This window comes from Lepidochelys kempii, chromosome 2 (genome assembly GCF_965140265.1).
Source record: "Lepidochelys kempii isolate rLepKem1 chromosome 2, rLepKem1.hap2, whole genome shotgun sequence".
In the NCBI taxonomy this organism is placed as follows: domain Eukaryota; kingdom Metazoa; phylum Chordata; order Testudines; family Cheloniidae; genus Lepidochelys; species Lepidochelys kempii.
In genome coordinates this window covers 1951558-1966045 of record NC_133257.1, presented here as the reverse complement: position 1 = coordinate 1966045, position 14488 = coordinate 1951558, and the positions used below count along the sequence as shown (strand labels likewise).

At 41.2% G+C, this 14488-nt stretch overlaps 1 protein-coding gene across 5 annotated transcripts in view; it reads right to left on the bottom strand.

The window, feature by feature from the left end:
* The window catches only part of LOC140906245 (uncharacterized), a 106721-nt gene that overhangs the window by 71675 nt on the left and 20558 nt on the right, over positions 1–14488 (bottom strand). For all 5 annotated transcript variants that reach the window (XM_073329827.1, XM_073329829.1, XM_073329828.1 and 2 more), the window contains exons 6-7: positions 7371–14364; positions 4299–5706 (exon numbers count right to left, since the gene is read on the bottom strand). In XM_073329827.1, coding sequence (XP_073185928.1) covers positions 4299–5706; positions 7371–14364 — 8402 coding nt within the window. The remainder of the gene's footprint in view (positions 1–4298; positions 5707–7370; positions 14365–14488) is intronic.

Here is a 14488-nt window from a genome sequence, read left to right as displayed (position 1 = left end):
GCTGAAAAACCTGGGGAACCATGGAAAGACTCGCCAGAAACAGACAGGAATGGAGGAGCATCATCACTGCCCTAAATGCCAGAGGCGTAATAGGAACATGAAGATGATGCAATAAGCAATTAATAAATATCAGAGAAGTGTGACTCAATCTTCTGCAAAGGATTCAACTCAGGTTTTCTTTAAGAATTGAAGAGCTCTGTTAAAATACTAGCACATCACTGCACCACTGACAATACAGAATATATGTATGCTGCAGTTATATTCAATATAGAGGAGAATTATTTTTATTGCATTTGGACAGAGCACCCCCATGGAACTTATTGCTAGTATTTATGTGCTGTCATCTTGAGGGACCTCTATGCTTATCCCTTGCTAAGATATATTGCTTTCTTGGTTTATATAACAATTCATGATACAGTTTTAAGTATTTTAGTGCTCCTGAGACCACAGGAAAACTGAAAATTGCAACTATCTTAAGAGTACTTATGTCTGCTCCAGACTAACAGAAAAGTATCACAGTTGTGCATCTAATAAATTCCAAATTACAGAACTATGCTTACTTAGGAAGTATGATGGGATGTACTAGCTCTTTGGGGTTCAGCAAAGAATCTTCTGTGACAACAGCATCCTAATCCAAATGAGCCTTTGGAAAGAAAATCCATTACCGCTGCATCTATTGCAGGGATTTATCCGAGGACTAGCAGGAGTTCACAAAGTGGGTTTGCTTTAGCAAGTGACCTTTGGCACCCTGTCAATTAACCCAGCAGGAATCATAACACCTGCTGCTAGCCTTCCTTAGAAGCTCAATGAGACAAGCCAGTGAGTTTCAGTCAGAACATTAGCCTATAGAGTTAGGAGGAGTGATTTTTTCTGCAGTTTTGACTATTAGCAGTATTTATCCTGCAGTAGCTCCCAGAGGCCCTGATCAGGATGAGTGTTCCAGTCTGCTGTAGATTGCACAAATTCATGACATGGTTCTTGTCCCAAAGAGCTTGCAATTTAAGTTTCCATTTTAAAAAAAAACAGGTGCTGTTGGTCTAGGACTGTAGTTAAAGAGACTGGCCTAGAAGCGTAGGTAGGAGAAGTCTATGGTATGCCCTTAGGCCCTTCACAGAACAAGAATGCCAAATAAAGCACCCCAGAACATTGGAAAGACTTTGTTAGCCAGTGTGTGGTGTGTCTTAGTGTATGAGGGAGTGGAGGTGGCAGAGTACAGTATTACCGGAAGGAAAAGAGGGACACAATATTGTACTACTGTATTCCAGCCATACTCGTTATGCACATTAATTAGACATTTCCAGTGATATAAAGCTTCTGTTTCTAATTTTTAGATATCACAAGATAAACAGACCTTAAACCGGTCTCTGGTGCAGAACTGAATTACCAGTCTTGGGTTTCAAGAGGGTGGGTATTTTTGTGTTTAACTTTTTAGGGAAGCTGTGTGTGAAACAAACGTACATCTGAGGAAACCTAAACATGCATTTATAAAATTAAGTTAATCCACACCTTGGAGGCATCTACCCCCAAGAAAAATATTCTCCCATTAAAATAATGCAACATAGTGAACTCATACAACTTTAATGAGTGAGATATACTTTGAAGTCCTTTGATTTGAGGAAGGCTATGGTCATTGAGCATAACGTCAACATTATGTCAATACTAAAGAGAGAGACAGAAGGAGAATGAGAGATGGATGGATGGATGGAAGGAAGGAAGAAAAACGAGCGGCCCATCCACAATACCCCTGCTCGGGGCTCTAGGGGTGTGTCTGTGCGGATTTGTTCTTGTGCTTTTTCAGGGAGTTTCTTGAGCAGATGGTGTAGTTTCTTTTGGTAACCCTCACTGGGATCAGAGGGACCATCTGCTCAAGAAACTCCCTGAAAAAGCACAAGAACTAATCTGCACAGACACACCCTAGAACCCTGACCTGGGGTATTCTATCTGCTACCCAAGATCCATAAACCTGGAAATCCTGGACGCCCCATCATCTCAGGCATTGGCACCCTGACAGCAGGACTGTCTGGCTATGTAGACTCCCTCCTCAGGCCCTACACTACCAGCACTCCTAGCTATCTTCGAGACACTACTGACTTCCTGAGGAAACTACAATCCATCGGTGATCTTCCTGATAACACCATCCTAGCCACTATGGATGTAGAAGCCCTCTACACCAACATTCTACACAAAGATGGACTACAAGCCTTCAGGAACAGTATCCCCAATAATGTCACGGCAAACCTGGTGGATGAACTTTGTGACTTCATCCTCACCCATAACTATTTCACATTTGGGGTCAATGTATACCTTCAAATCAGCGGCACTGCTATGGGTACCTGCAGGGCCCCACACTATGCCAACATTTTTATGGCTGATTTAGAACAACGCTTCCTCAGCTCTCGTCCCCTAATCCCCCTACTCTACTTGGGCTACATTGATGACATCATCATCATCTGGACCCATGGAAAAGAAGCCTTTGAGGAATTCCACCATGATTTCAACAATTTCCATCCCACCATCAACCTCAGCCTGGACCAGTCCACACAAGAGATCCACTTCCTGGATACTACGGTGCTCATAAGCGATGGTCACATAAATACCACCCTATACCAGAAACCTACTGACCGCTATACTTTCCTACATGCCTCCAGCTTTCATCCAGAGCAGACCACACCACACGATCCATCGTCTACAGCCAAGCTCTTTGACAACTGCATTTGCTCCAACCCCTCAGACAGAGACAAACACCTACAAGATCTCTATCAAGTGTTCTTACAACTACAATACCCACCTGCTGAAGTGAAGAAACAGGTTGACAGAGCCAGAAGAGTACCCAGAAGTTACCTACTACAGGACAGGCCCAACAAAGAAAATAACAGAATGCCACTAGCCGTCACCTTCAGCCCCCAACTAAAACCTCTCCAACGCATTATCAAGGATCTACAACCTATCCTGAAGGACGACCCATCACTCTCACAGATCTTGGCAGACAGGCCAGTCCTTGCTTACAGACAGCCCCCCAACCTGAAGCAAATACTCACCAGCAACCACACACCACACAACAAAAACACTAACCTAGGAACCTATCCTTGCAAAAAAGCCCGTTGCCAACTATGTCCACATATCTATTCAGGGGACATCATCATAGGGCCTAATCACATCAGCCACACTATCAGAGGCTTGTTCACCTGCGCATCTACCAATGTGATATATGCCATCATGTGCCAGCAATGCCCCTTTGCCATGTACATTGGCCAAATTGGACAGTCTACATAAAAGAATAAATGGACACAAATCAGACATCAAGAATTATAACATTCAAAAACCAGTCGGAGAACACTTCAGTCTCTCTGGTCACTCGATTACAGACCTAAAAGTTGCAATTCTTCAACAAAAAAACTTCAAAAACAGACTTCAACGAGAGACTACTGAATTGGAATTAATTTGCAAACTGCACACCATTACATTCGGCTTGAATAAAGACTGGGAGTGGATGTGTCATTACACAAAGTACAACTATTTCCCCATGTTTATTCCCTCCCCCTCTACTGTTCCTCACACGTTCTTGTCAACTGCTGGAAATGGCCCACCTTGATTACCACTACAAAAAGTTGTTTTTCTCTCCTGCTGGTAATAGCTCACCTTACCTGATCACTCGTTACAGTGTGTATGGTAACATCCATTGTTTCATGTTCTCTGTGTATATAAAATCTCCCCACTGTATTTTCCACTACATGCATCCGATGAAGTGAGCTGTAGCTCACGACAGCTTCTGCTCAAATTAATTTGTTAGTCTCTAAGGTGCCACAAGTACTCCTTTTCTTTTTGTGTATTCAGACTAACACAGCTCCTACTCTGAAACCTGTTTCTGAATTGTAATTGAAAAGACTCAAGGTACGTTAAGTGTAATACATCCACAGGGCCACAAGAGGGCACACTGGAACGGCATGACAACAGGTTCCTGGATATTTGAGTAGTTTCTTGTCCTGACCCCATTAATTTAGGTTTTCATACTGAGAACCCATATTGGCTGGATACCATTTCCTCAACAGTTCCTTAAGAAATTCACCACTGGGATGACACCAAATTTGCCACAGTAGCCTAAAACATCCCTGTGAAGTGGCTACTAACACTATTTTACAAATGGATAAACTGAGGCAGAGAAGTTAAAGTGACTTGCCTAAAGTCATGCAGAGAGTCATGAATCCTGCCTTTCAGTATGCTTTGACCAGTACAACCCTGCCTCCCCCTAATGGTCTCATTAGTTTGACAACTATGGACTCTCAAAAATAAAGCTTTACCTCCATTCCTCCATGTGCACTTTATCAATGCCCTCCACAGCACACAGAGTCTGGGAAATGTCATCAAGCACAGTTTGACATTGACTCAATTGGAACTCAATGTCTCCCTCTGATAAAGCCCAGGCTTTCTGAAGCTCACTCTCCGTTATATTTGTATTACTGGAACTTGCTTTGTGAGCAGATTTTTCAGCATCAGAGAGATTGCCCAGATTTTTAGTTTCAGACAAGAGGCCAATAGCACTTGAACTCTCTGTAGACATGGATGGGAATTCTTCCATATCTTCACTTAAATCCTCGGAATGACAGGAAGCTTCTTCATCCGAAGAGCAAACATGTTCTGAAGCTGGTTGGCTAAACGTACATGCCTCAAACGTACAAGGAGAGAGGACCCGGTCTTGAATCTGAAGATTTGCCATAGACGTTGGTTGAAACGAATGGTCTGGCAGAGAGCTTACTGAAGTCTCTGAGGCACCACACTTGTTCAAAGTTGAGATTACCGGAGAGAAAGTTGTGGGATACTCCTTGAAGTCCAGGCTGCAATGACCAGAAGTGTCAGAAAGCGTCTGTACTTGCAGAGAACACTGCAGATTTTCTTCTTTGAAACCAGGAAAGGCAGCAGGTTCACAAGCTAAACTGTTCAATGTTGACCTAGACAAATCCATACCTTCTAGTTCTGGCACACTGCTCATACTACTAAAATCATTAGTAGTCTGTAAGTCACTGCGGTCTTTCGATCCCACTGCAATACAAGGCTCCAAAGCAACTCTTCCATCCATGTAATCATATAGGTTAGTTTGCCCTTTCTGGTTTTGGGGGCCTCCATGCTGGTTATCTTTAGCAAAGTCCTCCTCTTTGTCAGTTCTCTCATGGTGGCTATTAATCATCTCAGCAGAATCACTTGCCTCAGGAGGAGGAAGCTTAGAGGAAGAGAGTTCCAACTGACTGTTGACATATGAGCTCTGAAGACATCTGCTTACATTACTATCTACAGTCTTTTGAGAAGAACTGCTCACTTTGACTGCAGAAGGAGGGATGGATGCATATGAACTTTTCAGTTTCTTCAGTGATAAAGAGTGTTTGGCTTCAGGCTTGGATGGCGTTTGGGTAAGATGTTCAGTAAGGCTTGTCTGAGAAGTGCTGCATGATCCTGAAGCATCAGGAGAGCCAATTTCCTTTTGATTTGGTGCTGGTTCCTCATCAGCAGACTCTGAAGAAATTGCAACAACAGGGGGACACATTTTGGATGGAGGGGAAATGCTGCTTCTGTTACCACTATCACCATGCTCCTCATGAGAAAGCTCCCTTTTTAACTGCGCCTGAGAATTAATGCATAGTCTTATATGTGACGTAATTTGTTCTTGTATAGGTGAGTTAGCGTTCCAATCCACTGTGGCTGCAGGTGTTAAATCTGGAGGTGAAAAGAAAAAAACACCAAACATTTCATTTGGGATTCACAGAAATCTAGACTATTCCAATGCCCACTTCGGCTCCTTATATGCCTATCAAATTCAAGCTTCTGCTACTTGCTTCTCAGCTACAACCTTCTCTCCTTTTGCTTTCCCTCCCATGTGCCCTGAATTCTGCCAATGATGCCAGCCTAGATACCCCCTTCATCTCACTCACACTCTGCTACTTTCTGCCTTCTTCCAAGCCACCCCCATACGTGGAATGCCCTCCTTAATGTTTACCAGGTCACCTCCCTCTCTCTCACTCTCAAACCCCACCCCCATGACTTGTCTCTCAAAAGGCCGAGGCAGATTTAAAGCCAACAATGGACCACTGCTTTACTGTGTAATCATGTGATCTTTTTGCTTCACTTCTCCCTTTCCTCTCCTAAATTCTGCTATTTCATTTATCCATGTCCCACACTTGTCATCATATCCAAGTTCAGACTGCACGCTCTGGGGCAGGGACTGTATACTTGCTTTTGTGGAGTACCCTGGCATGTTTCTGGCTGTTCAAACAAATAAAAAATATAACTTGAAACATTTGGGTGCCCTCTACCCTCACCCCTTGATTCAATGTTAGTTTTGCACCAACAGAGAACAGCTGCATTTTAGAGTGAGCAACTTCATTTGTTTAGACCCTACTAATAGAGGCTTCCTTAGTGGAGAATATAATTTTTACCCTCAGATTTAAGGATGAAAATGGATCAATCAACTTTATTTGTTTTTGTCTCTTTACAGACTCAGGCGGGGCACTGGTTTACATTTTTGAGGCTATCTTCACAACCATACGGATTAAAACTGTTTTGTTTTTTTTTAATGAAAGTTGAGATTCTGGAGCACAATTCCAAGTTAAGGGATGAATTCTGGGATAGAGAAATATGCGGGCCTTGTGCTTATGTGTCTGCCTAAATATGAGGCCAGCTGAGCACATCTGTTACATCTGTGCTAGAGTAGGTCCAGGCTGTAATCACAGCTCAGGAAGACATAGCTAAGTTATCTTTAGTGTAGCTACCTCAGGTACCAGAGCAGTGAAGCTGCAGCAGTGTGCACGTCAGTGTGGACTGTACAAGATGGCTCAAAAGCCCGTGACTGCAGTGTAGACGTACCCTTAGACGGAAGCCAGTGCTCCAGAACACTAGTAAGCTAGAGAACTACAATATTTGTAAACTTCTCAGCAAATTCAATCTGCATTAGCCATACCACTCAGGCTGCTCTGTCCACAGCCACGAGGAATGCAAGAAAAACCACGCTGGAAGATGGAAAGAGTGTGTGTCTATATAAAAATATAAACACATTAAATTTATAACTGAAATGCAGGAGCCAGAGCAACCGATGTAAGCTACTTCCAAGTTTGTAGGATAAGGCAAATTTGGTTCCAAAACACTGTGAGAGAGACATTCCTCACACAAAAAGGGAAGTTTATCAATGTGAAATCAGACAACTATAATTTCTCTATACAATAGGGACTATGCGCCATAATAAATATGACGTGCTGTGATAGCCAAATTAATTTATTTCTGGCAGTTTTCATAGCCACACACCCAGCCCACAACATATGCCTTCTCAAATGCATTTTTCTGCCTTAAGACATGTATTTTTTATGCTTTTTAAAAAAAATTACCACCTTTGCAGGGAGAGCATACAGATTTTGTTTGAAGACAGGAGATTTCACTATTTTGTGTGTTGTTGTGACCATCAAATTCAGGGACTTCATGTTGGTCTGCATCACTTTCTACCTTCAAGATGATCTTCTGTGAACTAGAAACAGCTCCAGTTATTGAATTCACACAGAATGCAGGAACTGATAAGTCTTCTATATTGGGTGTTTTGACACCATCAAGTGTTCTCTCAGCCCGGTGCAGTATTGGCATGTAATTTTTGTCTTTGATGCTTTCAACATGGTCTTCTGACTCCAACTGCTGCGGCAAGTTACTTATAACACACTGGCTGCTCTCTCTAGACGTCTCAATGAGATCTGAAGTTATATTTGTGTCTTCATCACTCCAATACACAGCTGAAGCTTCTAAGGAGTTACATGAAAAACCTGACTGTGTGTCAAGACCAGCTGCTTTGCAACTGTCACTGCAAATACCTTCATGTAGCCCGTCACCTGTTCCACTAGAACTACTGCTACTTAGTTTTCGGGCAAGTTGATGATGCTCATTTTCAACAGAGCTATTTGATATGTCAGAGAATATGAAGTCCAAATCTTTGATTTTGGTGCTCTGTTCAGAATTTATATCAGGAGACTTCAGGGGAGATTTAGCAGAAGTATATAGATTATCTAATGCTAAACACACCCTAGACTGAAACTGTTCCTCTTCAGACAGGGAATCTGCACTTGGGCTTTCTGGAATTTTATTTACCACATCTTTTTCTAGTACATAAGTCCACGAATCTTCTGAACTGGCAGCAAGTTCAGTAAACCCGGACTGACTGTCAAAGGGGAGACTCTGGGATTCAGATATTAATTTAACTGACTGTTTTCCATTTACTTGAGGTTCAATACTTGAAAGCAGAAGTAAACTGCTTCCATCTCTCCTTTCACTGTCTACTTCACCTATAGATTTACAGTCAGTGTCTTCTTCTACTTTACTTTTAATGGATGGCACAAACCTTTCAGGTTTTGTGTTTTCATTTACCAGGTTCTCAGAGTCATTTGTTTTTTTAAAAAATTCTCTCACCAACTGGGCAATATTTTTACTATTTTCCTTCTCCACTTCATCACGATGCTGAGCCGTTTGAAGAATGGGGTATTTTTTAAAGAACTTCTTAACACTACTGCTAACAAACTGATCATGACACTCCTTCAAATCAGTGGGAATGGAAAACAAGATTACATTAGGACTGGGCAGGTCAGATACAAACTCCTGCATGGAAAGAGACCCTAAAGGGCAGTTTCTCTTTTGGGAGCAGCACTGCTCATCTTCAGAAACTGAAGTTCCAGAATATTCGTTTCTACTAATGTGTCTTTTTAGTGTTCTGAAAGAATTATTTTTGTTTGCCTCTTTATTCTGAGAATCTTTATTCTCCTCTTTATGAAATTCCACTCTGTTCGTAAAGTTAGACTCTGAAACAGTTAAATCTTCGTTACTGCCTTCAGAAAAGTCTGCACATCCTGTGGGCTGGCATATCTTTGCTTGGGATTTTAGGGGTTCAGAGTCTTTGCTTTCTTCATGCATATATACCAGTTCATTTGTTTCTGTTTTCTGATTAAATTTGTCTTTTTCTGCACAAAGGCTTGTCAGCATTTCATTTACTGGAGAGTCTTTAACAGTTTTTAGGGCTCCAAGAGGCACAGCTAGTGTCCCCACCTCTAGTTCTTGAATGCAACCATCAAGCAAGCTATGCGCAGGCTCCGGATTCTCCTCTAGATTTTTTCCAGCTTGGATAGAATTAGAATCAGCATTTCCTACATGTTCATCTGAACAACCTGCATCTCCCTTATTCAAACCAACCTCTGCATTGCCTTTCACTGCTTCCATTTCTCTCTGGCTTCCCGGTACACAGGGAAATTCTATAGAATTATATGGATAACGTAAGGATCCAAGATCACGTTCTGCAGTTATTTGGTTCTCTGTTTTTTCTTGTCTCAGTGTTGGGCTTTTTACTAAGTGACTGAATTCACCAACTACCACACCTGTGCTACAATTTTCAGGTCCAGCAATTCTAACTTCACTTAGATCATATTCTGCATTGCAAAGAGAATAGCATTTTCCCTCCAAACTCCTATCTGTTGATGTTTCTGTACCTATCACTGATTTGATATCAGCTGTTTCAATCACTCTGTCAAGCTGATCTTCATTTGGCTTGCAGTCCAGGTCAGCTTGCAGAATAATGCTGCCAGAAACACTGTTTGGATCAGAGATGACAGTATCCTTCTTCAGGATTTTGCTTCTATCATGCTGCATTTCAACTGTATTTTTCATTCTCATGCTATTGTTTTCTTCCTTTTCCTTTTCAACTTCAGAATCTGAGATATATAAATTAAGTTCCTCTCCACTGAATAACTCAGACCCCTCTGTAGGGTCATTTTCAATTTCCTTTAGGTGGTTTTCAGCTATATTTTCTTTGGCAGATTCAGGCTTTCCAAATGCAATAGCCTGCATCCCGACTGCAAGATCATTTTTGTCTACACTGCATGGTTGTGTGTCCATTTCAGAAGTTTGCAGTTTGATTCCACCTTCCTCTTGGCATATACTTTTTTGATTACTCCTTTCCAAAGCAGTTGGTGTCAAGATTTCAGTAGTCATATTTTGTTCACATAGCTTCTTCAAATCACAGTCTACAACAAAGTCCTCTGGATAAAGTGATTGTTTCACAGGATCCTCTTTGGATTTCAAGTCTATGTTACTTTCCAAATGCTGGGACTCTACAGCATGGGAATCTGTCTCCTGCTGGTCATGAAATGCACTAGACTGCTGTCGTAATTCCAAATGGGCAGCGCTAACAGAAGAGTTCTCATTATTTTCTTGGTAATTATTCAGTGTTCCCAAATCAAGCTCACTAAAATGTGCATCAGCATTATCTTTTTCCAGTGTAACTGATTTTACACTCCATTTACAGTTTACTGCCTCACCTGTATTTTCATCATTCAACTTCATACCTTCTTCATTCCTGGTGTCCTGCTGGGGCAAGATGTAGTCATTTACAGGTTCTGGATTGTTTCCCATGTCCCTTTTATTCACATAGTAAGGGGACTGTGTTTGTGAACAGGAATAATCATTAGTAGCAGCAAGAAGCTCTGACTTTAGAGAAGTCTGTTTGGGTAAGCATAATGGAGAAAGATCATTTGCTATTCCTCCCTCTAATTCTGAAGAGTAATATGCTGTATTCCCTTCCAGCCTGTTTGTGGGTGCTTTTGTAACGCTGCTGTGATTAAGATTGGTTTGTCCAACATGCATATTTGCCATAATCTCCATCTCTTTATCTATACCTTTGTTTTCTATATTTTTCTGTTCTTCAAATATGCTATCATTAATGGCTGTTCCTGAGTCATGTCTCTCTTCTGGTATTTTCATTATCTCTTTGCTTTTGATACTATCTTCATCTGTCTTTTTATAAAACGTATTCTCAATACTAACTGACTGATCAAGCTGCTTCTCCCCTGATGCTGTATCATCCACTACTGAGCAAGCAGTTTTCAGTTCCTGGCAATCAGTATCATACATCTCATTGTTATCGTTAAGAGTGGAATCCAAAGTATGTCTGACAAGGATTTCAACTGTTTTAATACACCTGGTGTTAGTGGTTGAAAGAGAATTGGAAGAAAACACAGAGACATATGACTCGTCCTCTTCTTTTCCTGGAGACCTCTTTCTCTCCAAAGTACAGTCACTCTTCTGTAGAAGACACCGATCAAGAAATTCTTCACCTACATTAATCGGTGACTCAGGATTCATCGCTTCCACCAATTTCTCTGTGTTTTCCCAAAATGTCACTGTATTTGGAGAAGAACACGAAGCTACAAATACTGTTTTTTCATCAAAGGTTTTTATCCGTGTTTCTGAAGGCAGCTTTTCCTCTGCTTTGGAATCTATCTCCATCTGTTTAGAGAACTCTCTCCAGGAATTTTTACTTGCATTGTTAAACAGTATAGTTCTTTCATATGCCTCTGAAAATTGTTGAAGACTCAAATGTGTGTCCACAGACATATTTACTTCTTCCTCACAGATACTAGTGTTTGACACACTATTTTTGTTTCCATTTACTGCAGGTTTTGTAGCCAGTAAGTTTATGGCCCTCTCATTTATTAGCCTACTTTGAGTTCCCACTTCTGCATATGATATTTCAACACAATCTGTAACTAAAGATATTCTCGTCTCTGTATCCATGGAATCCATCTTTGATTCACTCTCATCTTTGTCTCCGTATCTAACAGGACTACCCATTGTTAAAGAGATGGCATTTACATTCATACCTGTTTGCTCTTCATCCCCTTCAGAAGCACTTACTTCCAAATGTATTTTATTGATACCAAAATCACTATCCTCCTGTGGCACACCTTTTGTAGATACGGATGTAGTCATATATACGTGGTCTGACTGAAAGCCTTCAGACTCTATACACACAGTGGCATGAGAAATATTTGCCTTATTGCATGCATTCTGTTCCACAGAAGTTTCAGTTTCATTTTGAGACAATGGCTGGATGTTTGTTTCCTGGCTCATCATTTCACTGATGGACCTCTTGACAGATGTAAAAGCTCCAGAGTCTTCATACCTGCAAGGATACTCAGGAGAAGTCATTTCTACTGCTGTGGCCTGCAAACTGCAAAATGTTCCACTCAAAGGTTTGACAACTGCCCCTGAATTACGTAATTCCTCTTCCTTTGGAGCTGGTTGGTGAGGTGAGCTCTCACTGTGCAAAGAGCCAGAGGAAGACGGCACACAATTACAGGGAGAATCATAAGTTACATCTTCCAAGTATGTATCTTGAGAAAGGATATGGTGTTTAGAAGGAGAATGTACATGATAGTCTGAGATATTCTCTGTACACAAGGGCAGGTTCTCTGGTGCTGTGGGATCTGAATTGTTTTGAAGTTTCTTTGTTACAAGCCCATCCAGTGCCACATGAGAATCCATTGATGATTCTTCCTCTTCTGAATGAAGCATATCCAGACACTGGACAATATTTGTTCCACTGGCTCTAGAGACAACTTGTTCTGTAACACAGCTCTGGAATAAGGCAACCCCACTGACAGTGTCATCCTCATTTTCTTGGAATTTAGCAGAACCAATATTACACTCAGAACCGGACATTTCTTTTGCTGCACACATTGTCAGAATTTTATGAGCATCAGAAGAATTCTGATGTTCTAGGTTAATTATTCCAGTGTCTGAAAACATATAGTCCTGATCTAAAGCATTTTGCAACTTGTCCTCAAAAACATGATCACTATGTATTTCTCTCACTTCTCTGTTTGATATCATAATGATTTTATCAGTGTTAGGTTCAGCTCCTTCTTGAATATCCAAAGTAGTTTCAGGCTTCTGAGTTTCCATATGTAAGGTATTATTTAAAGTTTCCAATTCTCCATCAGCCAAGGAACAACTTTCACGTTCTACAATATCACTACTTTCTTTTATTGCTTCCTCATTTGGCATAAGGCTGTCTTGCTTTATAACTGAAGTCAGCTCATCTTTGCAGATCTCATTTTTCATCTCAGAATGCCGAACACTATGTGGAAGTTCTAAGTCTGGCACAAATGATATGTTTACTTCCCGAGTTCTGTCTATGGTCACAGCAGTTTCAGAAGGCAAATCCAACTCTTCTACACAGGTTTTACCATCTGCATTCACTAGTTTCTTCGGACTCACCACTTCTTTTGCAGGAGACCCACCATCCAGATCTTTACCCAAAGCAATGTCTTCTGGGACAATGCTTATTGCCATACAGTCACTGTTTTCTGAATAGTTTTCTACTTCAACAATAACCAACTCTGACAGGCTATTTACACGAAGACTACCCTTTTTCTTTGAATGAGATTCACAAGTTTCAGCACCAGCAACAGATACAGCCAAACATGGAGTTTCATGTACACAAGCATCACCAATATGCTGCTCCAATGAATACTTATTCTCTTCTTCTGTTGAACTTTCCTTTTCCATTAAATTCGCCTTATAATCACCGACTGATGGCACCTGAACATTTTTCATAGCTTCATTTATCACTTCTGTGACTTGCATTTGAATATAAGGTTCTGAATGCCCCGAAGTTTCATGTTTAGCTGTTTCTTCAGTGCTGTTAATAACGTTAATCTCCATCACTACGTCGTCGTCAGAGTTTGCACAACTTCCAAGCACTGACTTATCAGCTACAGGAACTAGTGGCTTGGAATCAAGGTTGCCTCCACTTTCTACTTGAAAAGAGTCTGAAAGATCTAGACTATTAACAGAAAGACTAGCTCTGACAATTGCTTTTCCACTCGGGTCACTGTCATGTGTCTCTACAGCACCTCCTGAGTGAGGAAAAGGTGGTGAAGGTTCCAGATTATAAGTTACAGGAGGTTGTGTTTCTATTTCACCACTGTCTTGTCTCTCATCCAGGAATGGTCTGTAAAACTTTGACATGCTTCCTAATGTGCATGGTTGGGCTCCGCTTGGTTTCACACAGAGAAAGTCAGAATTAGCCAGTTCTGCTGTCCTTGCAGCATTTTCGTGAAACGAAGACTGTGCAATTTCAAAGACTCTTTGTTGAGAAGGCTCTGTGGTGACTGTTGAGTCCTTCCGATGGACATATTCAGGTGAAGAAGAACGTACAATCTGAGAATTAGGTCTAGTGTAGTTTTCCAAAGAAGTATCTGCTGTTGCAGCTGATGTAGATGTTGCAGGCATTTCTAATTTGTTTGAAGTCACATTAACAGAATTTGTACAAAGAGAAGACTTCGCTGAAGACAGGACTGAGCCAGCTGATGTTAACGGCAGAGTCACAATGACCGTGGGAGGCTGCATATCACCACAGTGTGTGCTAGATATAGATGGAGCTCCACTATTTGGGACTACTTGAGAAGTCCATGCCAGCTGGGATATAATGGGAAGGCCAACATTGTTCTCGAAGACCAGACCTGCGTTGTACACTGGTGGTACTTCAGGAGATGTCAACAGCGGTAACTGAACCTGTAGAAAAGAGACAAGAGTCACAGCACCATAAAATGCTAAGTATAAGTAACTGAAAAGGAATGAACTTTGGTTTTACATATTAATTGTGAAAACAGAAACCCATGTAGAATGGATAACTTGA